This window comes from Erinaceus europaeus, chromosome 12, assembly GCF_950295315.1.
Source record: "Erinaceus europaeus chromosome 12, mEriEur2.1, whole genome shotgun sequence".
Lineage (NCBI taxonomy): Eukaryota > Metazoa > Chordata > Mammalia > Eulipotyphla > Erinaceidae > Erinaceus > Erinaceus europaeus.
Window position 1 is genome coordinate 101,330,049 of NC_080173.1, and position 26,200 is coordinate 101,356,248.

General features: G+C 46.9%; 1 protein-coding gene and 1 non-coding gene across 6 annotated transcripts in view; one reads left to right on the forward strand and one right to left on the reverse strand.

The window, feature by feature from the left end:
- The window catches only part of KIF15 (kinesin family member 15), a 66,980-nt gene that overhangs the window by 30,343 nt on the left and 10,437 nt on the right, over positions 1–26,200 (forward strand). For 4 of the 5 annotated variants that reach the window (XM_060204822.1, XM_060204823.1, XM_060204826.1 and 1 more), the window contains 12 exons: positions 2,911–3,052; positions 5,071–5,268; positions 5,853–5,960; positions 7,433–7,538; positions 11,806–11,971; positions 12,533–12,683; positions 12,830–12,915; positions 16,647–16,716; positions 17,620–17,706; positions 20,811–20,915; positions 23,128–23,250; positions 24,364–24,510. In XM_060204822.1, the coding sequence (XP_060060805.1) occupies positions 2,911–3,052; positions 5,071–5,268; positions 5,853–5,960; positions 7,433–7,538; positions 11,806–11,971; positions 12,533–12,683; positions 12,830–12,915; positions 16,647–16,716; positions 17,620–17,706; positions 20,811–20,915; positions 23,128–23,250; positions 24,364–24,510 (1,489 nt within the window). The remainder of the gene's footprint in view (positions 1–2,910; positions 3,053–5,070; positions 5,269–5,852; positions 5,961–7,432; positions 7,539–11,805; positions 11,972–12,532; positions 12,684–12,829; positions 12,916–16,646; positions 16,717–17,619; positions 17,707–20,810; positions 20,916–23,127; positions 23,251–24,363; positions 24,511–26,200) is intronic. The other variant, XM_060204824.1, reaches the window with a different exon arrangement.
- Positions 19,586–19,692, reverse strand: LOC132542206 (U6 spliceosomal RNA). Its single transcript, XR_009553313.1, has one exon. It is a non-coding gene; the product is annotated as a U6 spliceosomal RNA (small nuclear RNA).

Below are 26,200 nucleotides of genomic sequence, written 5' to 3' on the forward strand. Positions count from 1 at the left end.
TTGGCTGAATAAGAGTTAAGATAGAAAGCAGAGCACCTGGACTGGAATTGGTGCACTGCACCAAAGTAAAAGGCTCTGGGGTGGGTGGGGGGAAGTTCAGGTCCTGGAAAAGGACGACAGAGGACCTAGTGGGGCTGTAGTGTCATGTGGAAAACTGAGAATGTGATGCATGTGCACACTAGTGTATTCACTGTCAAATGTAAAACAATAATCCCCCAGTAAAGGAAAAAAAAAACAGATAGAAAGCAGAGAAAATTGTGGTCCGGGAGGTGGCGCAGTGGCTAAGGCACTAGACTCTCAAGCATGAGGTCCTGAGTTCGATCCCCAGCAGCACATGTACCAGAGTGATGGCTGGTTCTTTCTCTCCTCCTGTCTTTCTCATGAATAAATAAATAAATTCTTAAAAAAATAAAAAAGAGCAAATTGTTGACTAATCACGAACCTAAAGGCAAGAGTATAGCATATGAAGATTTAGGGGTCTCTGTTTTAGAAAAAGCTAGTAGGTTTATTTTAGGTATATTCCAAGGGGCCCATGACTTTACTAGTTTTTGCCTGAGCCTGACAGCTGACATGCAGGTTGATCCAAGGTATTGTCTGGGGCGATGTTGTCATAGTTGCAAAAAGGACCAGAAAGCTGGATCAGAGGAGAGAGTAGCTCCCAGATATGGGAAAAAGATATAAATATTGTTAACTGTAAACCCCACCGGTTTGATCTGAGGCCCATGTTCAGCACAGGAGCCTGTGTAACCTGCATCCCCGCAGGTCTGAGGTCACATTCTGTGGTCACGGCTGGGAGCATTCCAGGCTGCGCTAATTTCAGGGCCCATCTTCCTCAGGTGGTAGGTAGAGTATGTTGTCCAGCCTCCCTTCGGAGAATGAAACATTCCCTACCATTGATGATCCACGTTGCGGGCAGGGTCCTGTAGGGACCCACAGAGGGGCCCACTATATTGTACCTGACGGAGATGAGCAGTGACAGTGGAGAGAGGGATCTGTTAGAGGCCTAGGTCCACCATGTCTGTGTGGGATCCCAGGACTCCCTGTGTAGGGCCCCAGGTGATAGGTGGCCTGGTAGTGACCAGAGGCAGCATTAAACTGCCAGTGACTTGCCCTTATCCAGCTCTTGTAGTCCTTACTTTGTCTGACAAGGTTAGCTGTGGAGTGACTGAGGGATGTGGAATAAGAAGTGGGTCAGGAGGGTGTCCAGGTCTAAGCAGACACTGTTTGACCGGTACTTTATGGTGTCTTTTTCAGGTCTTTCTACTTGTTTCATTTATTGACTCACTGCAAACCACTGTCACTCCTGCTTTGCCCTAATTTATGGACACGTGTGTACATCTGCCCTACCTCATGGGCCCTGGTCTGCATCTAGGTTTTGGGACTTTGTTAGAAAGTAAGCCACCTGAAATAGAATAAGGAGTCCTGTGAGAAAGGAAAGGTCTCGCCTGAGTAATGAGGCTGAAGGGTTGACATTCCATACCCGACATCTCTGGACACAGTCTGAAGTGAAGCATGCTGAGGTGGTGCTGGTTGAATTGATTAGGTTGGGATCAGCATGTGCAGTATCAGTTGGTATGAATTGAGAGAAGCATGCAGGAAAGTGAGCCTTACTCTAGAGGTTCCGGGACTGAGAGAAATATGGGCTCTATAGAGAAAGGGGAAGGTTCCTGCTGTCTTAGGGTTTAAGAAGGCGATAGATAGTTATTGCTATCAGCAAACTATTTGGCAGTTGGGTTGACTTTGAAAATCCCTTTGTTAGGATTTGCTGTGTCATACAAGACCTCACCGTAATTTATGTCCTTTGATGCTATTTACATAGAGCTGTATCTTATAAAGCGGCGTCACCTGTTGCCTCTGTTCTCCATGGTCTAAGCTTATAGGAGATTTAATATTTCAACAACAAGTCATTATTTGAGATGTGTTAACAATTTGAGCCCACTTTTAAAATTCAGTCTGATTACCCAGTTAAAGTCTTACGTGCCTAGATTAAAGGAACATATACTCAGCCTATGCTCTATGCATCAGAAAGTTGGAGACATTTAATCCATTTTCCCCCCTCTCATATTAATTAAATAGTGATTTGTGAGACTAAGTTAATAGGAGTGCTTATTAACATCATTCCCACCGCCAGAGGTCTGTGTCCTCCCACCCTCCACCCAGAGATTTTTACTTTGATGCCCTACTCCAAACTCAGTCAGATCCTGCTTTGAGTTTCCCTTTCTGTACTTCTTTCTCAGCTTCTGTTCATGAGTGGGATCATCCCATACTCGTGTTTGTCTTTCTGTCTTATCTCACTTAATATAATTCCTACTAGCTCCATCCAAGATGGGTCAGAGAAGATGGGCTGGCTCATTGTTCTTAACAGCTGCGTAGTATTCCATCATGTAAATATTCCACAGCTTGCTCAGCCACTCACCTGTTGTACTCAACTGTTGACTCACTCAAACCTGAGTCTGAGATGTGCAAGACAGCATGTCCAAAAGAAGAGTGTTTTTAAAACAGCATTTCATGCGTGTTCTTAATTATGTGATTAATGTCATGTGTGTTACTAATCATCAACTTTGGGGCCTTTGAGTTAGAGCCCTGCCTTCTACTAGTTGAATGCCTCAAACACTTGCCATCCTCTGAGGAAAATTAAAGTAAAATCTGATTTAAAGAGTGAACTGTAGCAGGGGTAGATAGCATAATGGTTATGCAAGGAGATTCTCACGCCTGAGGCTCGACAGTCCTGGGCTCAATCCCCTGCACCACCATAAGCCAGAGCTGAGAAGTGCACTGGTAAAAAATAGAAAATAAAAAATAGAAAATAAAAAAAAATTAAGAATAACAAGGGTGAACTATATATATAAGTCATTTGAGTATAAACATTACTCACTAGAGAAAATAACTCAGTTTTATCCTTTCTACCAGGAAAAAACAGCTAGAATTAGAATGTGAACTTCAGTCTTTGCAAAAAGCCAATCTTAATCTTGAAAATCTTCTGGAAGCAACAAAAGCTTGCAAGAGGCAAGAAGTTTCTCAATTGAATAAAATCCATGCGGAAACCATTAAGGTGGGTAGTCTGAGGCGATGCTTTAATCTCATCAGTGCTGACTCATTGTTAGAGTAGAGCTTTTGCACAGGGCCTCCAGGCTCAGAGCGAAGCACTTGCAGACAGTTGCCCCAAAGGCCTCACTCCTCATGTGTTTGCCTGCAGTGGCAGGCTGATGTCAGGCAGAGGACGCACCTGGAGGTCGGAGCAGTGGCCCCCGGGCAGAGCGTCTGCACCGCCATGCACCACCATACTCGCACCGCCATACTCGCCATACTCGCGCCCCAGGGTGGAGCCACAGGAAGGTGTCAGGGCCGCAGAGGCTACTGTGGTCTGCTGGGCCACCTCCCTGCTCGCTCGCTCTTCTCTGTACAGTGGCTTGCGTGGGCAGAAGACCTGATTCCATTAAGAATAATGACGATGACAGAAGAAGCAGGCTTGGGTTCAAACTGAAATTTGTTACTGTCTGTAGGTGAGGGTCCCTAACGCACTCCTCCCTCCCTTTCTTTTGCCTCCAGGGTTGTCACTGGGGCTCAGTGCCTGCACTAGGAATCCACTGCTCCTGAAGGACATTTTCCCCATTTTTGTTGCCCTTGTTGTAGTTGTCGTTGTTGTTGGACAGGACAGAGAGAAATGGAGAGAAGAGGGGGAGGAGAGAGAAGGGGAGAGAAAGACAGACACCTGCAGACCTGCTTCACTGACCGTGAAGTGACTCCCCTGCAGGTGGGGAGCCGGGGGCTCCAACTGGGATCCTTATGCCGGTCCTTGGGCTTTGCTCCATGTTCGCTTAACTCACTGCGCCACCGCCTGCCCCCAGAATCTTCCCCCCACTTCCTTCCCCTCTTCCTCCTCCTCTTCCTCCTCCTCCTTCTTTTTCTCTTGCACGCTCTGTCTCTTGACCATCAGTGACTTACTGCTGTGGCCCGACTTTCCAGATAGAAGGAGGACAGGAAACAGGCTGAAGGCCAGAGAAATACCGCAGCACAGACGCTCGCCCGGGTGGGCAGTGGGCACAAACCCCAGTTCTTGTGAGGTGATGTGGGCCGCCCTGCCAGCCTGCAGGTGCATCTTTTTCATTTTGTTTCTCTTTATCTATTTTTCTCGTGTGTTTGTGACGTGACCTTTGTTTACAGGCTTTTCCAGGCTGACTCTTCAAACAGCAAGACAGGTTAACACACCATGCCTACGGGGCTCCCCTCAGTGTGGTGGGCAGCTGGGGGCTGGTAGGGCAAGGCATAAAGACAGTGCACTGGCCAATGAGCTGCCCGGGTAACCCCAGCCTTGCCATGTTGCAATGGTGTCATTTCTCTCCTGCTCAAAATGTTTCATATATATATATATATATATATATATATATATATATTTCCTTTTGTTGCCCTTGTTGTTTTCATTGTTGTTGTAATTAATGTCGTTGTTGTTGGATAGGGCAGAGAGAAATGGAGAGAGGAGGGGAAGACGGGTAGAGAAAGGCAAGACACCTGCAGACCTGCCTCACTGCCTGTGAAGCGACTCCCCTGCAGGTTGGGAGCCGGGGGCTCGAACCGGGATTCTTATGCTGATCCTTGCGCTTTGCACCATCCGTGCTTAACCCGCTGCGCTACCGCCCGACCCGCTCAAAATGTTTTTCCTGCCCTGCCCCTTCTCCCCGCCAGAACACCCCTGCCAGAATCCTCTGGGCGATCTTTCTTGTGTAGACACCCCCAGTGCAATTCCTGTATTCTGGCCTTCCTTTCTTGTTCACCTGATTGCCACTCTTGTTCCTATTCTGTCTTTTCTGTGTGTGTGCAGAAGTTCTTGTGGTGGAAGAGAGACAAAACTGGAATCACTTGCCCTCTTCCCTCTGGGTTCAAGCCTCTGGGGAGTATTTCTGTAACTGGCTGTGATCAATTAAGTGTAAACACCACTGTACTCAGACCAGCTCTGGGGACTATTTCTGTTGCCTCTCAGGACACTTGTGGCTTTCCCTTGATGTGCTAAGCTTTGTTATTGTCCTGGTGTTCACACTTGCTCATGTTTCTCGCCGTCATCCTTTGCTACAGACGATAACTACGCCCACTAAGATGCTTCAGCTTTGGTCTCGGCCAGTCTTCAGGCTCAGCCCTGAACCGGGAAACCTCGGCTCAGTGTCCACTCCGGATCCCAGCAAGGCAGACAGTGACATCATCAATGAGCCTGTGCCGCCTGAGATGAGTGAACAAGCTTTTGAGGCCATTTCTGAAGAGCTTAAGCTGGTGCAGGTAGTGCGGCTTTGACGTTGCCTTTGTCCATGTGGTCGTGCCCGGGTTCCCGTCCGCCTGCAGCCGGTAGCAGGTCCTCCCCGGTCTCCGCAGACTGCGTGTGTGCACACGTCGCTAGTGGCTTTACATGGCACGGTGCTGTGCTGCTAAGGGAAACTGAACTAGTTGCAAGGACCAGATCAAAATCCCCATAGCCCTTGGTGTCTTTGGAATAACTGACCAAGTTTGCCCACCTCATTCCTGAGGCTTTGGCAGTCTAACATACCCCGTAATTTTTGCCTGAACCAGGCAAGGCTGAGTTTCTTGGTTCATGTAAGAAGTGAAGACCTTTCTTGGGGGTGGGGAAGGGCCAAGGAAGCTGCTGCTGATGCTCTGATCAAGCAGCATTTTGATTTCAGTTATCTTTTCGTATGTTTTCAATTATTTTCCTAGACAGTCTTCAGTTCTGAACTGCAGTAAACTTGAAACTCCACATAACTATAGCCTTTGATGACTCTGAGAGTTTGAGCTTCTCTTAACTGCAGAAGGCTCGAGGAGTGTCTAAGTTTCACTAAGATGGCTTCACAGCTGAGCTTGTGTTTCAGGAGCAGATGAGTGCCCTGCAGCTCAAGCTGGATGGCGCCGAGCATAAAAACCTGAAGCTTCAGCAGCACATCGACAAGTTGGAGCATCGCTCCGCGCAGATGCAGGAGGTAAGACGAGAGCGGAGCCTCGAAGCCTGTGTGGGCGCGTCTCCATGAAGACTTGATCGAAGTCTCTGCGTCTCTGCCTGAGTCTTTGCTCGCCACTCTGCGAATGGGGCGCAGACGTCGCCTGTATCGGGTGCAGCCCGCCTTGTAGATGGTGTCCGCGGCTGCATGGGGTTTGTTAGGAGAAAGCAAGCAGGCTGCATAGGAGCTTCTGGTGCTCCTTTTTAATATTTATTTATCTGCCCCCTTTTGTTGCCCTTGTTTTATTGTTGTAGTTATTATTTGATGTCGTTGTTGGCTAGGACAGAGAGAAACGGAGAGAGGGGGAGAAGACAGAGGGGGAGAGAGAGACAGACACCTGCAGACCTGCTTCACTGCCTGGGAAGCGACTCCCCTGCAGGTGGGGAGCTGTGGGCTCGAACTTTGATCCTTTTGCCGGTCCTTGCGCTTTGCGCCTCCTGCGCTTAACCCGCTGTGCTACCGCCCGACTCCCGGTCCTTTCCTTTCTTAGTCATCCTCACTCCAGTTCAGGGGAGCACCCTAGTTGTCGGGTTCCTTGGGGGAATGGGCCAGCCCGGCTCCCACTTCACGTCTGCTCTGCTGGCCACCGGAGACAGACGGAGAGCGGAGAGCGGGGAATCTCGGGCCAGCAGCGGCAGGGGTGGGCTCACTGAGCGGGCTTCCAGCGTTACCTTGACAGCGGACTATACGACAGACCACCTCGGGGCACCGTGGAGGTGGACGGAGCACTTTATTGTTTCAGTTCCAGGTGTATCAAGGGGGGGCTGTGCAGGGGAAGGCAGCCAAGCTGGCCAGTGAGACCAGTATCTCCTTATAAGGGAAAAGAGAGCAAGGCAAGGGGAAGGTGCGGAGGCTGCTGCAGGAGCGGGGAGATAGAAGCTTGAAGGTGAAGCCCGCCAGAGGGAGGGCGGCTGAGGTGTTGCGGTGAGACTGATAGGCCGGTCGGAATTCCCCGAGTACTCCTCGCTCTACCACTACGGCCGGCTCGCCTCGCCAGCGGGAGACCGACAGACAGACAGACTTCCGGGGGGTCAGCTGTCCGTGCTCAGCCTCGCACGAGGCCCACGCCAAATTGCTTCTCTTCGGAGACCTTCAGACTAGGCGCTAGCGTGTCGGCCAGTGGCGTAGCGGATGCAGGTGGCCTGGCAGGTCTGCCGTCCTGAGCTCAGCTGCCCGCTGCCCTCGCTCGAGTGCTGCTCTGATCGCTGCTGTCTCCTGCTCCTCTGTAGAGCTCTCAGCCTCCCTCAAGGGTAAAACTAGACTTCAGGAAACAGAGCCAAAGGTATTGGGTTGTCGAAAAGTCACGATGCATTTTTTTCATGGACAAATACACCCTGGCTTTTCCAGCGGCTCGCTGTGTTTTGAAAGCAGAAGCGGCGAGCTGTTGTGTCTTAGTGTGTGCCGGCGTTCAGACACTCCTCTTCAAGTAAACTTTTTTTTTTCCTTCCCCAAAGCTTTTCTCCTCAGAAAGAACAGATTGGACCAAACAGCAACAAGATCTTCTCTCACAATTGAATGTCCTTGAGAAGCAGCTTCAAGACACTGAGACTAAAAATGACTGTAAGTTTGAACAGCTTGGGGGCTTTGTAATCGGAATGAATATGCGGCTCATTATCTTTTTTGTTGTTTTTTTAACTCATAAAATAGTTTAAGAATCTGTTGACTGAGAAGCAGTTACGGAAGCCAGACCTCCCACCTTCTGCACCCCATAATGATCCTGGGTCTATGCTCCCAGAGGGATAAAGAATAGGAAAGCTGGGAGTCGGGCGGTAGCACAGGGTTAAGCGCAGGTGGCGCAAAGCGCAAGGACCAGCGTAAGGTTCCTGGTTCGAGCCCCCGGCTCCCCACCTGCAGGGGAGTCACTTCACAGGCGGTGAAGCAGGTCTGCAGGTGTCTGTCTTTCTCTCCCCCTCTGTCTTCCCCTCCTCTCCATTTCTCTCTGTCCTGTCCAATGAAGTCAACATCAATAACAACACTTGATCAGGTGTCGCACCTGATCAAGCACTCACATTACAGTGAGCAAGGACCCAGGTCAAGCCTCCCTGGTCCCCTACCTGCAGGGGAGCTTCGCAAGTGGTAAAGCAGGGCTGTAGGTGTCTCTCTGTTTCTCTCTCTCTCCCTCTCCCTTCTCAATTTCTCTCTGTATCCAATAATAAAAAACCGAAATAAAATAAAAATATTTTTTAAAAAACAATAATTACAACAAGGGCAACAAAAGGAAATAAATATTTAACAACAACAACAAAAAAGATGTTGTACCTTGAGGACTAGGCAGTGGTGTAACTGTTGAACACACATATTACGGTGCTCAAGGATCTTAGTTCAAGTCCTTGTTCCCCACCTGCAGGTGTCTATTTTTCTTTTGTCTTTTCGGGGGTGGGGAGGCTCAGTGCCAGCACCTGCAGGGGGGATGTTTCACAAGTGGCGAAACAGCTCTGCAAGTATCTGTCTTTCCCCTTCTCTATCTTCCCCCCTCATCTCTCAAGTTCTTTGTCCTATCCAGTAAAAAATAGAAAAAAATGGCCACTAGGGGAGATGGGGAGAGAGAAAGATAGATACTACAGAGCTGCTTCGCCACTTGTGAAACATCCCCCTGCAGGTGGGGAACTGGGGGCTTGAACCTGGGTCCTTGTGTGGATCCTTGTGCTTCATACTATGTGCGCTTAACCGGGCGCACCACTGCCCAGCCCCTGAAGTGTCCTATTTTTCTTTCCTTCTTTCTTTCTTGGGGGATGAATGTTTTACAGTTGACAGTAAATACAATAATTTGTACATGAATAACATTTCTCATTTTTCCACACAATACAAACCCCACTAGGTCCTCTGCCGTCATGTTCCAGGACCTGAATCTCCTCCCACCCACCCCCTTGACTTTGGTGCAATACGCCAACTCCAGTCCATGTTCTGCTGTGTGTTTTCTCTTCTGGTCTTGTTTTTCAACTCCTGCCTGTGAGTGAGATCTTCCCATATTCATCCTTCTGTTTCTAACTTATTTCACTTAACATGATTTATTCAAGCTCCATCCAAGATGGGCTGACAATGGTGAAATCACCATTTTTACTCTGAAAATGTCCAGTAGTTCTAATTTATCTATATCTTCATTTAGTTCCCTCGTTTCTTTATTGATTTTCTGCCTGGATGATCTGTCAAGTTGAGAGAGTGGGGTGTTGAAGTCCCCTACTATGACTGTGTTGCTGTGAACATATTGCTGTAGCTCTTTCAGTGGATGCTTGATGTATTTAGATGGCCTCTCCTTGGATGCATAGATGTTGATAATCATTAAGTCCTCTTGATTGATTGATCCTCTGAACACTAAGTAATGTCCATTCCTATCTTTTTAAATTTTATTTATTTTACGTTCTGCTATGTGAGATATGAGCACAGCTGTTCCTGCCCTTTTTTTGTGGTCCATTGGCTTGTGTGATAGTTTTCCAACCTTTCGCTTTGAGTTTGTGTTTGTCTTGTTGAGTTAGGTGGGATTCCTGCAGACAACATATGGTTAGGTTGTATTTTCTGATCCATCTTCCTACTCTGTGCCTTTTAATGAATTCAGAGCATTGACAATTAATTTTATTTCCTTTTGTTGCCCTTGTTGTTTTATTGTTGTAGTTATTATTGTTGTCGTTGTTGTTGTATAGGACAGAGAGAAATGGAGAGAGGAGGGGAAGACAGAGGGAAGGAGAGAAGACAGACACCTGCAGACCTGCTTCACCACTTGTGAAGGGACTCCCTTGCTGGTGGGGAGCCAGGGGCTCAAACCAGAATCCTTACGCCGGTCCTTGTGCTTTGTGCCACCTGCACTTAACCTGCTACGCTACAGCCCGACTCCCAGATTGAAGATGTTTTAATGCCATTCTTGTAGATTTTTAGAGTGTTCTGCTATATGGCATGTTTATGGTGATCTGACTATTTATAGGAGAACTTCAGAACTTCTTTCAGGGCAGGCTTGGTGATAGCTGATTCCTTCAGCTGTTGCTTGTCTGAGAAGGTTTTGATGCCTCCATCTAGTCTGAGTAACAGTCTAGCAGGATACAGTAGTCTTGGTTGAAAGCCTTTCTCATTGAGCACTCGATAGATGTCTTGCCATTCTCTTCTGGCCTGTAGTGTTTGTGTGGAGAAGTCTGCTGCTAATCTGATGGGGTTTCCTCTGTAGTTGACTCTCTGTTTTTCTCTTGCAGCCTTCAGGGTCCTTTATCCTTATTCCTCTCCATTCTAAATATGATGCATCTTGGTGTCTTTAAGTCTGGGTTAATTCTGTTTGGAACCCTCTGGGTTTCTTGAGCCTTTATGTCTTTTATGTTGTTTAGACTAGAGAAATTCTTAGCTATTATGTCCTATAGAATGCTTTCTTCCCTATTTACTGTTGAATGTAAAACATTAATTCCCCAATAAAGAAATAAAAGAAAGAAAGAAAAAAGAATGCTCTCTCCCCCTCCCTCTCTTACTTCCTCTGATAGGCCTATAATGCATATATTATTTCATTTTTTTGTTTCATTCTTATATATATATTTTTTTATTTAACTTATCTAAAATTTGTATTTCTTTACTGGGGGACAGTCAACAGTAATTTTGTATTTCTTTATTGGTTTACTGTCAACGGTAAAATAGTAGTTTTTTTTTTTAATTTCTTTACTGGGGAATTAATGTTTTACATTCAACAGTAAATGCAGTAGTTTGTACATGCATAACATTTCTCAGTTTTCCATATAACAATGCAACCCCCACTAGGTCTTCTGTCATCCTTCTTGAACCTCTGCCCCAACCCTTGGACCTGTATTCTCCACACACACACACCCTCTACAGAGTTTTTTACTTTGGTGCAATACGCCAATTCCCGTTCTGGTTCTACTTGTGTTTTCTCTTTTGATCTTGTTTTTCACCTTCTGCCTGAGAATGAGGTCATCCCATATTCATCCTTCTTTCTGATATTTCACTCAACATGATTTCTTCAAGCTCCATCCAAGATCGGCTAAAAACGGTGAAGTCACCATTTTTTACAGCTGAGTAGTATTCCATTGTGTATATAGACCACAACTTGCTCAACCACTCATCTGTTGTTGGACACCTGGGTTGCTTCCAGGTTTTGGCTATTACAAATTGTGCTTCCAAGAACATAATGTGTACTCAGATCTTTTTGGATGGGTCTGCAGAGTTCCTTAGGAGAGGAATTGCAGGATGATAGGGTAGGTCCATTTCTAGCCTTCTGAGAGTTCTCCAGACTGCTCTCCACAGAGGTTGGACCCATTGACATTCCCACCAGCAGTGTAGGAGGGTTCCTTTGACCCCACACCCTCTCCAGCATTTGCTGCTGTTCCCTTTTCTGATGTATGACATTCTCACAGGAGTGAAGTGGTATCTCATTGTTGTCTTTATTTGCATTTCTCTGCATGGCGCAAAGTGCAAGGACTCGCGTAAGGTCCCGGTTTGAGCCCCCGGCTCCCCACCTGCAGGGGAGTCGCTTCACAGCCGGTGAAACAGGTCTGCAGGTGTCTGTCTTTCTCTCCCCCTCTCTGTCTTTCCCTTCTCTCTCCTTTTCTCTCTGTCCCATCCAACAATGACAACAACAATACAAATAAGGGCAACAAAAGGGAATAAACAAATAAGTATTTAAACAAGAAAAAGGAAAAAGCGGCTGCTGGGAGTGGTGGATTTGTAGTGCTGTATTGAAACCCTAGCAAGAACCCTGGTGGCTCTTAGGAAGCAAAACGTTCTATCTTTTGATCTCTCCCCCACCTTCATTAACACTTTGATGCTTATTTTGAATTGGAGAAATGCAGAAAAGTCAAGTCACAGACCAATGTTAATATTTCTTTTATTTCTTTTGTAGTTTTGAAGAGTGAGGTCTATGACCTTCGTGTAGTCCTGACCTCCGCTGACAAGGAGCTGTCTTCAGTGAAGCTGGAGTATGGTTCATTCAGGGCCAGGCAGGAGAAGGAACTCAACAACATTTCCGAAAGACATATGCACATACAACTTCAACTTGACAGTGTCAGGTAGAGCTGTTCTCTTGTGGTTGGAAGTTGCCAGATTCATTTGTCTTCAGGCCTTCTTGAAACACAGGAGCAATGAACGTCAGTGCAACAAAGAAAAAGTCCAGTAATTGACTCGTAGCCCTGAGGAGATTCTGGCTTCAGGACGGAATAAATGGTGTCAAGTTTACTGTCCGTGCACCTTCTCTCTCCCTCTCCCTTCTGCCTCTAATGCGCCTTCTCCCCCTCCTCCGCTCTGCTCCCCTATAAGCTCAGCCTCAGTGTCTTCTACTTGAGAGGGCCTTCTGCACTTCACACAGCTTCACACGGTGGCTGTGAGCACGGTCTCCTTACTGACCATGTCCTTTCTCCTACCAGCCACAAATGAAACCCGAGGGAAACTGAGTCTGTCTTGCTCGAGCCCTGTGCTTGTGCTGATGTTGTCCTTTACTGACAGTTTGCCTTGGCGTTCGTGGGCTTCTGTGACTGGTCTGTAGGTTCAGGGTAAATTGAACTGTGGGTAACCTGAGCAGTGGGCTGTACTTGGTGTTTATTTTCTCCATTGCAAACGTATTTTTCTGATAGACTTGAAAATGAAAAGCTTCTTGAGAGTAAGGCCTGCCTTCAGGATTCCTATGAGAACTTACAAGAAGTAATGAAGTTTGAAATCGACCAACTTTCAAAAAGCCTCCAGAGCTGTAAACAAGAAAATGACATCCTGAAAGCTGATCTTAACGTAAGTCAAGAATGGTCTTTGTCTGCTGGCTCTTCAGGGAGGGCGGCGGTGCCTGCTTCATCCCTGACCACACAGCCCCGTCTGCTACTTTGCTGAGTGCTCTGCTGGCAACGCTCTTTTCCAACCTAATATAACGTTTCTTCTAGAATTTGGTGGAGCTTTTTGAGGCAGAAAAAGAATGCAATAACAAATTATTATTACAATTTGAAGAAGATAAAGAAAACAATTCTAAGTGAGTGCCATTTATCTTTCATTAGTTGACTAGATTATATTCTTTTTCTTGTTTTTTGTTTTGGGCTATTGTTTGTTAACCCCTATGACATGTTTTCTTCAAAGCAATGACAGCTAGCTGTGGTACTTTTCAAAGTAATGACAATTGCTGATGATGAACTCTTCTTAAAAAAAAACCTATTAAAAGGGAGTCGGACGGTAGCACAGCAAGTTTAAGCGCACTTGGCGCAAAGCACAAGGACCGGCGTAAGGATCCCGGTTCGAGCCCCCAGCTTCCCACCTGCAGGGGGAGTCGATTCACAAGTGGTGAAGCAGGTCTGCAGGTGTCTTGTCTTTCTCTCCCCCTCTCTGTCTTCCCCCCTCTCTTGATTTCACATTACAGTGCGCAAGTACCCGGGTTCAAGCCCCTGGTCTCCACCTGCAGGGGGAAAATTTCATGAGTGGTGAAGCAGGACTGCAGGTATCTCTCTGTCTTTCTCCCTATCTCCCCCTTCCCTCTAGATTTCTGGCTGTCTCTACCCAATAAATAAAGATAATAAAAATAAATGTTTTTAAATTTTTTTTTTAAATCACAGTATATGTAATAAAGTGACTTAAATTTTTTTTTAATCTTTATTTATTTATTGGATAGAGACAGCCAGAAATTGAGAGGGAAACGGGTGATAGGAAGGGAGACAAACGAGAGAGACACCTGTAGCTCAGCTTCACCACTCGCAAAGCTTTCCACTTGCAGGTGGGGACCGGGGGCTGAAACCCAGTTCTTTGCGCACTGTAGCATATGCACTCAGCCAGCTGTGCCACCACCCGGCCCGATAAAGTGAGTTTTACCTTTTTTTTTTTTTAATTAAATGATGGGAATTGGGATTCCTTTCCTACTATTTTTCTTTTTTAAGAAAATATTTTATCGGGGCCGGGTGCTGGCGCACCTAGTTAAGCACACACATTACAGGGCTCAAGGACCCGGGTTCAAGCCCCGGTCCCCACCTGCAGGGGGAAGCTTCACAAAGCAGTGAAGCAGGGCTGCAGGTGTCTCTCTGTCTCTCTCCCTCTCTATCAACCACCTTCCCTCTCAATTTCTGGCTGTTTCTATCCAATAAATAAGTAAAGATAATTTTTAAAATATACTCTATTTATTATTGGATAAAGACAAATTGAAAGGAGAGGAGGAGAGACGCTTGCACCACTTATGAAGCTTCCCCCCTGCAGGTGGGGACCGGGGGCTTGAACCTGGGTCCTCGCGCACTGTGACGTGACACGAGCGCTTAAGCAGGTGCGTCACTGCTGGGCCTCCCTCCTATTTTTCTAGGTGTTTGCCTTCTTACCCTATCTCCTTAAATTCTTTTCCTTGGTAATCTGCCAATATCTGGCAGGCCTCAATCCACAGGATGACTTTTCCCTCAAACTAATTTTATGTGGTTTTCTTTTAGTCACTTCCAGTGCTGCAATACTCTGAACTGACTTTTTCAGATAGAACAAAAGGAACAGTGTGAAAGGGAGGGAGAGATGCCAAAGCACTGAAACTTTTCCTAGTGCAGTGCTGGCCGGGCTGACAGCTGGGCCACACGCATGACAAAGGTACAGGGACCAAGGGGGTTTTCTTGCCAGTCTCAGCAGGATGGTGATTGACAGTTTGATCGTCCACTAGGAAAGAGAGACAGGCTGGGGGTGTGGATCCACCTGCCAACACCCATGTCCAGCAGAGAAGCAGTTGCAGAAGCCAAAAATCCCACCTTCTGCTCCCCATAAAGAATCTGGTCCCAAAGGAGGAAAAATGTTAGGGGAAGATGCCCAGAGGGCTCTGAACTCGTGTTCTACCAAGACCTCGTTAGGTGGGGGGTGGGATGGGGGGGGTGGAGACACTCAGAAGTAGTAGGTATGACTTGGGAAGAGAAGGTAGGATCATAGTGGAAAAAATAGGCAAATATAGGGGCAAAAAATAGGCAAATATAGATAGCATAATGGTTATGCAAACAGACTCATGCCTGAGGCTACAAGGTCCAAGGCTCAATCCCCTGTACCACCATAAACCAGTGCTCTGGCTAAAAAGTATGTGTGTGTGTGTGTGTGTGTGTGTGTGTGTGTGTGTGTGTGTGTGTGTGTGTGTGAAATATATGTAAGTATAAATAGTTACAGGAATAATCGTCAACCCACATCTGTGACCTTGGGAGAACCACTGCAGTTTCCACTGGAGGGACTGGGGATGGTGTGGAATTAGACCCCTGTTATCTTAAAATTATCATCAGGACAAGGAGAGAGCTCACCCGGTGGAACCCACACTTGTCTGTGCGTGAGGCCCTGGGTTCCCACGAGGCCACTGAGCTAGTTCTGAGGGAGCTGCCTGGGTAGTGGAACAGTGCCGCGATGTCGCTCCCCATCTGCCTGTGGGATAAAAAAGAGAATTAAAACCAGGAATTTATCATGATACCGACCGAGTCTCTGTGTGAGGCCACTGTTCCTCTGGGGCGGGCTGGGGGCTGGGGATCCTCTCCTGGTTCCATGCCTGTCAGTGGGAAACAACTAGCACTTAGTCCTCCTGTTCTGTCACCTACTGATGTTCTGTGATGCATTATTCCATGAACGCTGGGAGTTCTGCAGGTAAGACGGTGGACATTCCTGTCCTTACTCAAGCACAGAAAGATTGCTTATGGTGTATTAGACATCTTCTGTGTCAGAGTCCTGAGTGTTCTGCAGAAACACTGTACAGCTCCAAGCTGTTTCTTAAGGAATAGCTGTTGAACAAATAGGATGTGGGGCCAGAAATGAAAAAGAGAAAACAGTATATAGTTCTATTTGCCCAGATTTTCATCAAATATCATGCAATTCTCGATTCTTTTTTTTTTTTTTTAACTTTTTTAATATTTATTTATTCCCTTTTGTTGCCCTTGTTGTTTTATTGTTGTAGTTATTATTCTTCTTGTTGTTGGATAGGACAGAGAGAAATGGAGAGAAGAGGGAAAGACGAGGGTTGGGGGGAGACAGACACGTGCAGACCTGCTTCACCTGTTATGAAGGGATTCTCCTGCAGGTGGGGAGCTGGGGGCTCCAACCAGGATTCTTAACGCAGGTTCTTGTGCTTTGCCCCACCTGCACTTAACCCACTGTACTACTGCCCGACTCCCAATTCCTTTTTTTTTTTTTTTAAACACAGAATGCTAGCCAGTTGTGTCTGCTTCTGTATACTTAGAAATGTTTTATGTGGGGGTCAGGTGGTGGCACAGCTGGTTGAACATACATCTTATTACAATATGCAAGGACCCAGGTTCAAGGCCAAGGTCCCTCCCCACCTGCATGGGAAAGCTTCACGAGTGGTGAAGCAGGGCTGCAGGGGTCTCTGTCTTGCTCCCAGCCTCCACCTCTCTCTTGATTTCTGGTTGTCTCTATCCAACAAATAAATAAAGATAATTTTTCAAAAAAATGGTTTTTTTTAATTTTACTTATTTATTAGAGACAGAAATTGAGAGGGAAGGGAAGACAGGGAGAGACAGACACCTGCAGCCCTGCTTGACCACTCATGAAGCTTCCACCCTGCAGGTCGGGACCAGGGGCTTGAACCCAGGTCCTTGTGCCCTGTACTGTGTGCAATTAACCAGGTGCACCACCACATCATCCCAAAAAAGAAATATTTAATAGAAAGTAATAAAGTTAAGTTGCACTGCAGTGAGTTTTCTTCTCTTTCAATAGACTGGGTTCCTTGAATGAAATCAGGAATAAAAGATAATTCTTCTCTTCCAGAGAAATCCTAGAGGTCCTCGAGGTTGTACGTCAGGAGAAACAGAAAGAGATGGCCAAGTGTGAACAGCAGGTAACTGAGCTAGATCTGACTTTGAGGTTCATTGCTTTTATTCCGCATAGTTCACGAGGTTTGTTCTGAAAGCCATTTACATGAAGAATTGGTATTGTACAGCTATTGTTTTTGCTGGTTGTGTGACTTCCTCAATTCCAGTGTCACTCATAATGTCACTCCTAGTGTACACTGTAATGTGAAAAGCCAGAGTACTCCTAGTGTGCATGTAGTGTGAGAAGCCAGAGTCACTCCCAGTGTGCATGTTATGCGAGAAGCCAGAGTCAATCCCAGTGTGCAAGTAGTGTGAGAAGCCAGAGTCACTCCCGGTGTGCGTGTAGTGTGAGAAGCCAGGGTCACTCCCGGTGTGCGTGTAGTGTGAGAAGCCAGGGTCGCTCCCAGTGTGCATGTTATACGAGAAGCCAGGGTCGCTCCCGGTGTGCGTGCAGTGCGAGAAGCCAGGGTCGCTCCCGGTGTGTGTGCAGTGCGAGAAGCCAGGGTCGCTCCCGGTGTGCGTGCAGTGCGAGAAGCCAGGGTCGCTCCCGGTGTGCGTGTAGTGTGAGAAGCCAGGGTCGCTCCCGGTGTGCATGTTATACGAGAAGCCAGGGTCACTCCCAGTGTGCGTGCAGTGCGAGAAGCCAGGGTCGCTCCCGGTGTGCGTGCAGTGCGAGAAGCCAGGGTCACTCCTTGTGTGCATAATTTGAAAAAGCCAATTTCAAATTCTTTCTAGAATATGTATAATGGTTAGTTTTCTCGTGCCCCCCCCCCCCCCCCGTTTTTTCTTTCTTTCATTCTTTCTTTTTTACTAGAGCACTGCTCAGCTCTGGCTTATAGTTGTGTTTGAACCTGGGACTTCAGAGCCTTGGCATGAGAGTCTCTGCATAACCATGTGCTATCTCCCCCACCCCATTTCTGTTTCTGTAGATGGCAAAAGTACAGAAACTAGAAGAGAGTTTGTGTGCTACTGAAAAAGTGATCATTTCCTTGGAGAAGTCCAGAGATGCCGACAAGGTGGGTCGGAATCTAGTGGTTCCTGCTGCATTTCCTTGTTTGTTTGTTTCTCCCAGAGCACTGCTCAGCGCCAGCTTATGGTGGTGGGGGAATTGAACTGGGATCTGTGGCCTCAGGAGTGGGCGCTTCTTCGCATACCCATCGTGCTGTCTCCCCCTGCCGACCGCTACATTTTCTGTATGTGTGCTGCGTGCACCCTCAGCCTCTGGGCTCTGCCTCCCGGCGTGGCCAGTGATCAGCTAGTGGATACCATATCATGTTCTACTTAATTTAATCTGTTCTGTCACTTCTCTTAATTTTATTTTACGTTTTTATTACCTGAGCCCTGCTCAGCTCTGGCTGATGGTGGTGCATGGGATTGAACCTGGGACTTTGGAGCCTCAGGCACGATAGATTCTCTGCAGAACTGTCATGCTGTCTCCCCCACCTCTTTTCTGTCAGTCTGATAGCGATGTTTCTCAAACGAATCCTGCCCTAACCAACATGCTAGAGGGCCCTCTCTTGGTGACTCTAATCTCTTCATACAAGATCTCGAGTCCTTGCTCTCGACTTTAGCAAAAGAATAGGGACGGCATGTGTGTGCACCTGTGAAATCCATCAGAGCTGTTTGACATGTCTAGCTCTCACTCACCAAGCCAAAGGATTAAGTGGTTTAAAGCCATTAGAATATAAATTGGCAGGGGGCCGGGCGGTGGCGCAGTGGGTTAAGCGCATGTGGCTCAAAACGCAGGGACCAGCATAAGGATCCCGGTTCGAGCCCCCGGCTCCCCACCTGCAGGGGAGTCGCTTCACAGGCGGTGGAGCAGGTCTGCAGGTGTCTGTCTCTCCCCCTCTCTGTCTTCCCCTCCTGCCGGGATAGCCTGAGGGTACTTCTTCCCGAGCTAGTGCTCTCTGGGTTGGAGAGAACTCAGCTGGAGCTGATCTAGGCTACTGCGTGGGAGAGGGATCAGGAACTCGTGCCACACTAACTTCCGCAGGAGATACACTCTGGAACTCTCGGAGCCGGAAAGCAATTTCCAAGTGTCTTTAATCAGAAGAGCAGCTGTTTTTATACTCTCCAAGTAGGGTGGAAACAGGATGTGATATAGAGAGGGTGGAGAGAAAAGTGACTGGTGAAAATCAGAGTGTGACAAGGAGGGGGCGGAGCAGGCGAGGATCCTATCACTGAACCACCAATGCCCTGGAGGGAGTGCTTTATGTAAATATAAAAGTGATTTATGTAAATAGACCAAAGCTTTGAATGGGATCAATAAATCCCTATATAGGCATATGGTTAAGCAGAAGCCAGGGGGAGCTGGCATACTATCCAACACCCTCCTCTCTCCATTTCTCTCTGTCCTATCCAACAATGAACAACATCAACAATGGCAATAATAATAACCACAATGAAGCTACAGCAACAAGGGCAACAAAAGGGGGAAAAATGGCCTCCAGGAGTGGTGGATTCATGGTGCAGGCACTGAGCCCAGCAATAACCCTAGAGGTTAAAAAAATAATAATATAAATTGGTGATAAGAGCCTCATATGGGGGGGGTTGATAGCATAACCTGGGACTTTGGAGCCTCAGCCGTGAGAGTCTCTTTACATGGTTCCAGGTTCAATCCCCCACACCACCAGAAGCCAGAGCTGAGCAGTGCACTAGTAAAACAAAACAATATGACGTGGTTTTTTTAATTTATTTTATTTTATTTATTTATTTGTTGTGAGAAACATAGGAGGAGAGAGAAAGAGCCAGACATCACTCTGGTACATGTGCTGTCGGAGGTTGAACTCAGGACCTCATGTTTTTGTTTTTTTTTTCCATGGAGGCATTTTATTTGCACTTATGTATTACATCCCTAGAAAGAGAATCCCAGGATTTTCCCTCCTGTGTGTTTTCAAAAATATGGAACGCTTCACGAATTTGCGTGTCATCCTTGCGCAGGGGCCACGCTAATCTTCTCTGTATCGTTCCAATTTTAGTATATGTGCTGCTGAAGCGAGCACAGGACCTCATTCTTGAGAGTCCGATGCTTTATCCACTGTCTCATCTCCTGGACCCCCATATGACTTGTTTTGATAAATAAAAGTGATGCCTAGGGGGAGTCGGGCAGTAGCGCAGCGGGTTAAGTGTACATGGTACAAAGCGCAAGGACCGGCCTAAGGATCCCGGTTCAAGCCTCCGGCTTCCCACCTGCAGGGGAGTCGCTTCACAAGCAGTGAAGCAGGTCTGCAGGTGTCTGTCTTTCTCTCCCCCTCTCTGTCTTCCCCTCCTCTCTCTGTCCTATCCAACAATAACTACAATAAAACAACAGTGGCAGCAAAAAGGAATAAATAAATATTTTTTAAAAAGTGATGCCTATTGTCATTAGAACATAAAAGTTTTCATTTAAAAAAAAATTTTATTTGGGGGCCAGGCGGTGGCACACCTGGCTGACTGCACACGTTACAGTGCACTGGGATCTGGGTTCAAGCCCCATCCCCTCCCCTCTCAATTTCTCTCTCTTTTCCAATAAATGATAATAATGATACTTGTAAACTAAATTGAGTGGAGTGGGAGAGACAGAGACCTGCAGCACTGCTTTGCCACTTGTGAAGCGTCCCCTCTGCAGATAGGGACCGGGGTTTTGAACCTGGGTCCTCACATGTGTGTGCTCGACCAGGTGTGCCACCGCCTGGGGCTCATGATAAGTTTTCATTTGAGAATGATCTCAGGGCCAGGTGATGACTTAGCTGGTAACTTGTCACCGTGCACAAGACTCTGACGGGAGTTTTAAAGGCAGTGCAGCAGCACTCCATGTCTCTCACTCTGTGTATGTATTGAAAAAAAAAAGGCTGGTGGCAGTGGGTTTGTGTGAGCACCAAGCCCTGGCAGTAAGCTCGGTACCCCTCACAAAAACAACTTCTTTCTTACACTTGGGCAGTGTGCTGCATGACTGCGGTGTGACCCAGGTCCCAGCTAGTCCTTCCAGCGTTGGAAGGGCCTCTGTACTATGACCTCCTTCCCCTCTCCTCTCCCCCACATTCTAAAAACTTACCCTGGAGTATTGAAGCCCTGGTGACTATCCCCCCCCCCCCCATCTTGATGTTGTTGGCTATGAAGATGCTATTTCTGTCGTCTTCAGGAAGCTGTGGCTGGTCTCATGAGCCAGATCCAGGAGCTAAGGACATCCGTCTGTGAGAAGACAGACACCATAGACACCCTGAAGCAAGAAATACTGGACATGAACGTAAGTCCTGTCACTGCAAGATGAAACGTGTGAGCACGAGGCACACAGAGACACCGTTCTTCCGTCAGGTAGCTTCAGAAGCACTGGCTGCAAGCTCAGCGAGTGTCTGCATTCTTGACACACCAGGTGCAGTTGGTGTGTCTGGCGACAGCGTCGTCCACAACACTGCAGATTTCACTGACTTGGGAGCAACAGTTTCCAAGTGGCATCTGGAGTCACTGATTCAGACTTTCAGAAACAGGCTGTCGGTGTGACAGTCACGACTGTGTGGCGCTTCTCAGTTCTTTCACGAAGACAAACTAATTTCTGAGGCGTTAGTCACACAGGAAATGAGTGTGTCGTTCTGTTGCTGGACGTTGCTTCCTCAGGTTCCTACGTTTCTGTGGTGTTGATGCTTGCTCCTCTTGGGTTGAGTAGAGGGTTTTGTCAGCATGCCTCTTTTCTTTCTTCTTTTTAAAATATTCCCTTTTGTTGCCCTTGTTTTATTGTTGTACTTATTATTGTTGCTATTGATGATGTTGTTGAACAGGACAGAGAGAAATGGAGAGAGGAGGGGAAGACAGAGAGGGGGAGAGACAGACAGACACCTGCAGACCTGCTTCACCGCCTGGGAAGCGACTCCCCTGCAGGTGGGGAGCCGGGGGCTCGAACCGGGATCCTTATGCCGGTCCCTGCGTTTTGAGCCACCTGCGCTTAACCCGCTGCGCCACCGCCCGACTCCCATCATGCCTCTTTTCTCCCTCTTCATCTCACAGTTATTTCTGGAAGCAGTATCTTAATTAATTGACAAGAGCAGGTGCTTTCTACTGCTATATGTAGAACTTCTCAGCTGTTTCCCCATTTATGCACTTACTTTCCTATTTTGTCAGTCTGCAACTATTTATTGGGGAAAGAAAATGGGGGCCAGGTGGTGGCGCACCTGGTTGAATGCACATGTTATAGTGCGTACGGACCCGGGTTCAAGCCCCTGGTCCCCTCCTACGGGGGGATCTTCACAAGATGAAACAGCTACAGGTGTCTCTCTCTCTCTGTCTCTCCTTTGCCTCTCAATTTCTGACTATATTTAATAAATAAAGATAATGAATTTTTTTTAAAGAAAATAATTGTGTTACGCTGACTACCATGTATTCATCCTTTTTGTTTTGATTTCAATGTAAGCAATATGGAGACTTTTCTTTTATTGTTTTTTTTTTCTCTTTTATTACTGAACTCATCTCAGATGGATAATAATAACAACAAATGCTTAACATAGCATTTATCACATGTAAGATTCTTTCATTTTTTCTATTTCATTAAAAAATTTTTATTTTAATTTATAAAAAGTAAACACTAACGACACCATAGGATAAGAGGGGTACAACTACACACCATTCCCACCACCAGAACTCCGTATCCCATCCCCTCCCCTGACAGCTTTCCTATTCTCTATCCCTCTGGGAGCATGGACCCAGGGTCACTGTGGGATGCAGAAGGTGGAAGGTCTGGCTTCTGTCATTGCTTCCCCGCTGAACATGGGCGTTGACAGGTGAATCCATACTCCCAGCCTGCCTCTCTCTTTCCCTAGTGGGGTGGAGTTCTGGGGAATTGGAGCTCAGGACACATTGGTGGGATTGTCTGTCCAGGGAAGTCTGGTTGGCGTCATGCTAGCATCTGGAGCCTGGTGGCTGAAAAGAGAGTTAACATAAAGCCAAACACAAATTGTTGACTAATTATGAACCTAAAGACTGGAACAGTGCGATGAAGAGTTGGGGGGGGGGGGGCTCTGATTTGTAGATAGCTATAGGTATATTGTAGGTATATTTTAGTTATATTCCAAAGGGCCTGTGTGGTTTTTTGTTTGTTTGTTTGTTTGTTTGTTTTCCCTGAGCCTGAAATCTGATATGCCGATGGATCCTAGTTATTGTCTGGGGAGATGATGTCATGGCTGGAAAAAGGACCAGAAAGCTGGATCAGGAAAGAGAGTAGCTCCCAAATACGGGAAAGGTGTATAAATATTGACTGTAAACCCCATCGATTTGATGTGATCTGGGGCCCATATTCAGCTTAGGAGCCTGTGTGACCTCTGCATCCCTGTAGCTCTGAGCTCACATTCTGTGGTCATGAGCAGGAATGTTCCAAGCTGCCCCAGTATCAGGACCCATCTTCCTCAGGTGGAGCACAGAGTATGTTGTCCAGCCTCTGGCTTTTCTCTTATTGTGATGCTCTTCTGCAGGGCAAATACAACTCAGCTTTAGCTGAGAGAGATGAGAGCAAAGCATTGGTTAGCAGACAGGAAATGGAGATTCTGGATCTGAAAGAAACCCTTAGACTGAGGATACTCTCCGAGGATATAGAGGTAACTACTTGAATCCTGATTATTAATTATTATTATTTTGGTATCATGTTACTTGTCATTATGTGTGTGAATATATGTGTATATATGTAATAGGTTTTTTTACAGGAATGCATATATAAGTTGTTGATAGATACACATAATAATAATTCACATAAATAATTCATATTTGTATCTTATCTGTCCCAGATAGAGAGTATTAACTGCTTGATTCATCTTGAAATAAGGCAAAAAAAATTTAATTAATTAGTTAATTAATTTATGAGAAAGTTAGGAGGAGAGAGAGAAGAACCAGATATCACTCTGGTACATGTGCTGCTGGGGATTGAACTCAGAACCTCATGCTTTATCCACTGCACCACCTCCCGGACCAAAAAAAAATTTTTTTAGTTAAAACTTATTACCTGCTTTTTTTTTTTTTTTTTAATTCTGGATACTAATTTTCCCTACCCCACACTCGCATTATTATCTTTATTCATTGGATAGAGACAACCAGAAATCAAGAGGGGAGGGAGAGAGACCTGCAGCTCTGCTTCACCACTCATGAACCTTTCCCCCTGCGAGTGGGGACCAGGGATTAGCTTCACCCCCTTCAAATATTGGAATATGGGAGAGGGGGCTGGGTGATAGCGCAGCAGGTTAAGCGCACGTGGCGCAAAGCACAAGGACCAGTGTAAAGATCCTAGTTCAAGCCCCTGGCTCCCCACCTATAGGAGGGTCAATTCACAGGCGGTGAAGCAGCTCTGCAGATGTCTTTCTCTCCCCCTCTGTCTTCCCCTCCTTTCTCCACTTCTCTCTATTCTATCCGGGAAAAAATAGCATCCAGGAGCAGTGAATTTGTAGTGCAGGCACCAAGCCCTAGCAATAAAAATATTAAAAATTAAAAAAAAAAAAAAAAAAACCTGGAGGCAAAAAAAAAATATATGGGCGAGAGGGCATAATGAATATAAAAGAATACCTCCTGCCTGAGGCTCTGAAGTCTCAGGTTCAATCCCTAGTACCACCATAAACTAGAACTGAGTCGTGCTCTGATTTAAAAAAAAAGTTAAAGAACTTGACTGTTTATTGCAAAGCACAATTAAGCATTTCTTCCTCTGCGGGGCTGTTTCCCACCAGAGGGACATGCTCTGTGAAGACCTGGCTCACGCCACCGAGCAGCTGAACATGCTCACGGAAGCCTCGAAGAAGCATTCTGGGCTGCTGCAAGGCGCCCAGGAGGAGCTGTCACGGAAAGAGGCCCTGATCCAGGAACTGCAGCAAGAGGTATGCAGGGCTGCCGCCTCAGGCCACAGGGCGAGCGGGAGGTCCGGGGGTGAGGCTGGGGCTGCCTGCTTTGACTCAGCTTGTGCAGGGGGACGAGGGTCGTCGGGGCGCGGCTCTGTGGGTCCTGGTGACCGGAGCTCCATTGCGTTCAGATTTGCATTGTGGCTACCTGCTTGTCACAGCCAGCAGGCTCTAACCACTGCGCTACAGTTATAAGAGAGCTGCGGCCCTTTTTTGCGCTTTTCCTCAAATCGTTATTACTCGTGAAGCTTTAAAACGATTGTTTTTGTTTCATGTTTGTATATTGATAAAGAGAGACACGAACTAGAGCATCAGTCTGACACATGCCATGCCAAGGGGCTGGGTGGTGGCGCACCTGGCGAAGCACAGAGACTCAGGTTCCAGCCCCTGCTCTCTCCTCTCGCCCTCTCATCTCTCAGTTTCTCTCTGTCCTATCCAAAATAGGGAGGAAAAAAAAAAAAAAGGCCACCATGAGTGGTGGATTTGTAGTACTGGCAGCAAGCCCCAGCAATAACCCTGGTGATAATTTTTAAAAGTCAGGTCTCACACCTACAAGTCCAGTCTTCACCCCCTTCTACCTCCTGGCCAAGGTTTGGACACCTGGTGGGTGTTGGCAGGGCGGTGGCTGTGTGGGTGGATTTTCAGTTTTATCTCTGACGCTCCTGGCGGCACCAAGGAAGCTACGTGAATGGTGTTGTTGCCCTGACAGGTTTTTCTCTCTTTGCAAATATAAAATTAGCAGCCTGGACGCCATATGGTGGTGCACCTAGTTGAATGCACATGTTTCAATGCTCAAGCACCTCGGTTCGAGCCCCCGGTCCCCATCTGCAGGGGGAAAACTTTACGAGTGGTGCAGCAGGGCTGCAGCTGCCTCAGTTCCTCTCCCTCTCCCTCTTAATTTCTGACTGTATCCAATAAATAAAGATAGTAAAAAAAAAAATTTTTTTTTTTAATTCGCAGCTTAAAGTGACTCTGGATAAACTGGGCCAGAGAAGGCTGTCTCGGGCATATATGAGAACCTGGTTTCTTCCTGGGACAATAAAAAGAAAAAAATTGGGGCAAGTGGTAGCGCAGCCAGTTAAGCACACGTGGTACGAAGCGTAAGGACCTTGTAAGGATCCCGGTTCGAACCCCGGCTCCCCACCTGCAGGGGAGTCGCTTCCCAGGCGGTGAAGCAGGTCTGCAGGTGTCTGTCTTTCTCTCCCCCTCTCTGTCTTCCCCTCCTCTCTCCATTTCTCTCTGTCCTAGCCAACAACAGCCATGGCAACAATAACAAGGGCAGCAAAATGGAGAAAATGGCCTCCAGAAGCAGTGGATTCATAGTGCAGACACCGAGTCCCAGCAAACCTTTTCTTTTTTTCTTTCTTTTTTTTTTTTATAATATAAATACATTTCTGAAATAGAGGTGAGGGGTCAAGGGCACGTGTCACCATATGCAAGGACCTGAGCTCAAGCCTGCAGTCCACACCTGCAGGGGGAGGCTTCCTGAGCACCTCTGCAGGTGTGCCTGTCTTTCCCTTTCTAGCCTGCTTCCCACACAACTTTCAAATAAATAAATTAATCAAATAATAAGGGAAGCAAGTCAGGCATAGTAGCAACTAAGGTACATAGATTCAAAAGGCAGCACTTCATTTTACTGTTTATTTGGAAAAATTGCTGTTTTTCATGT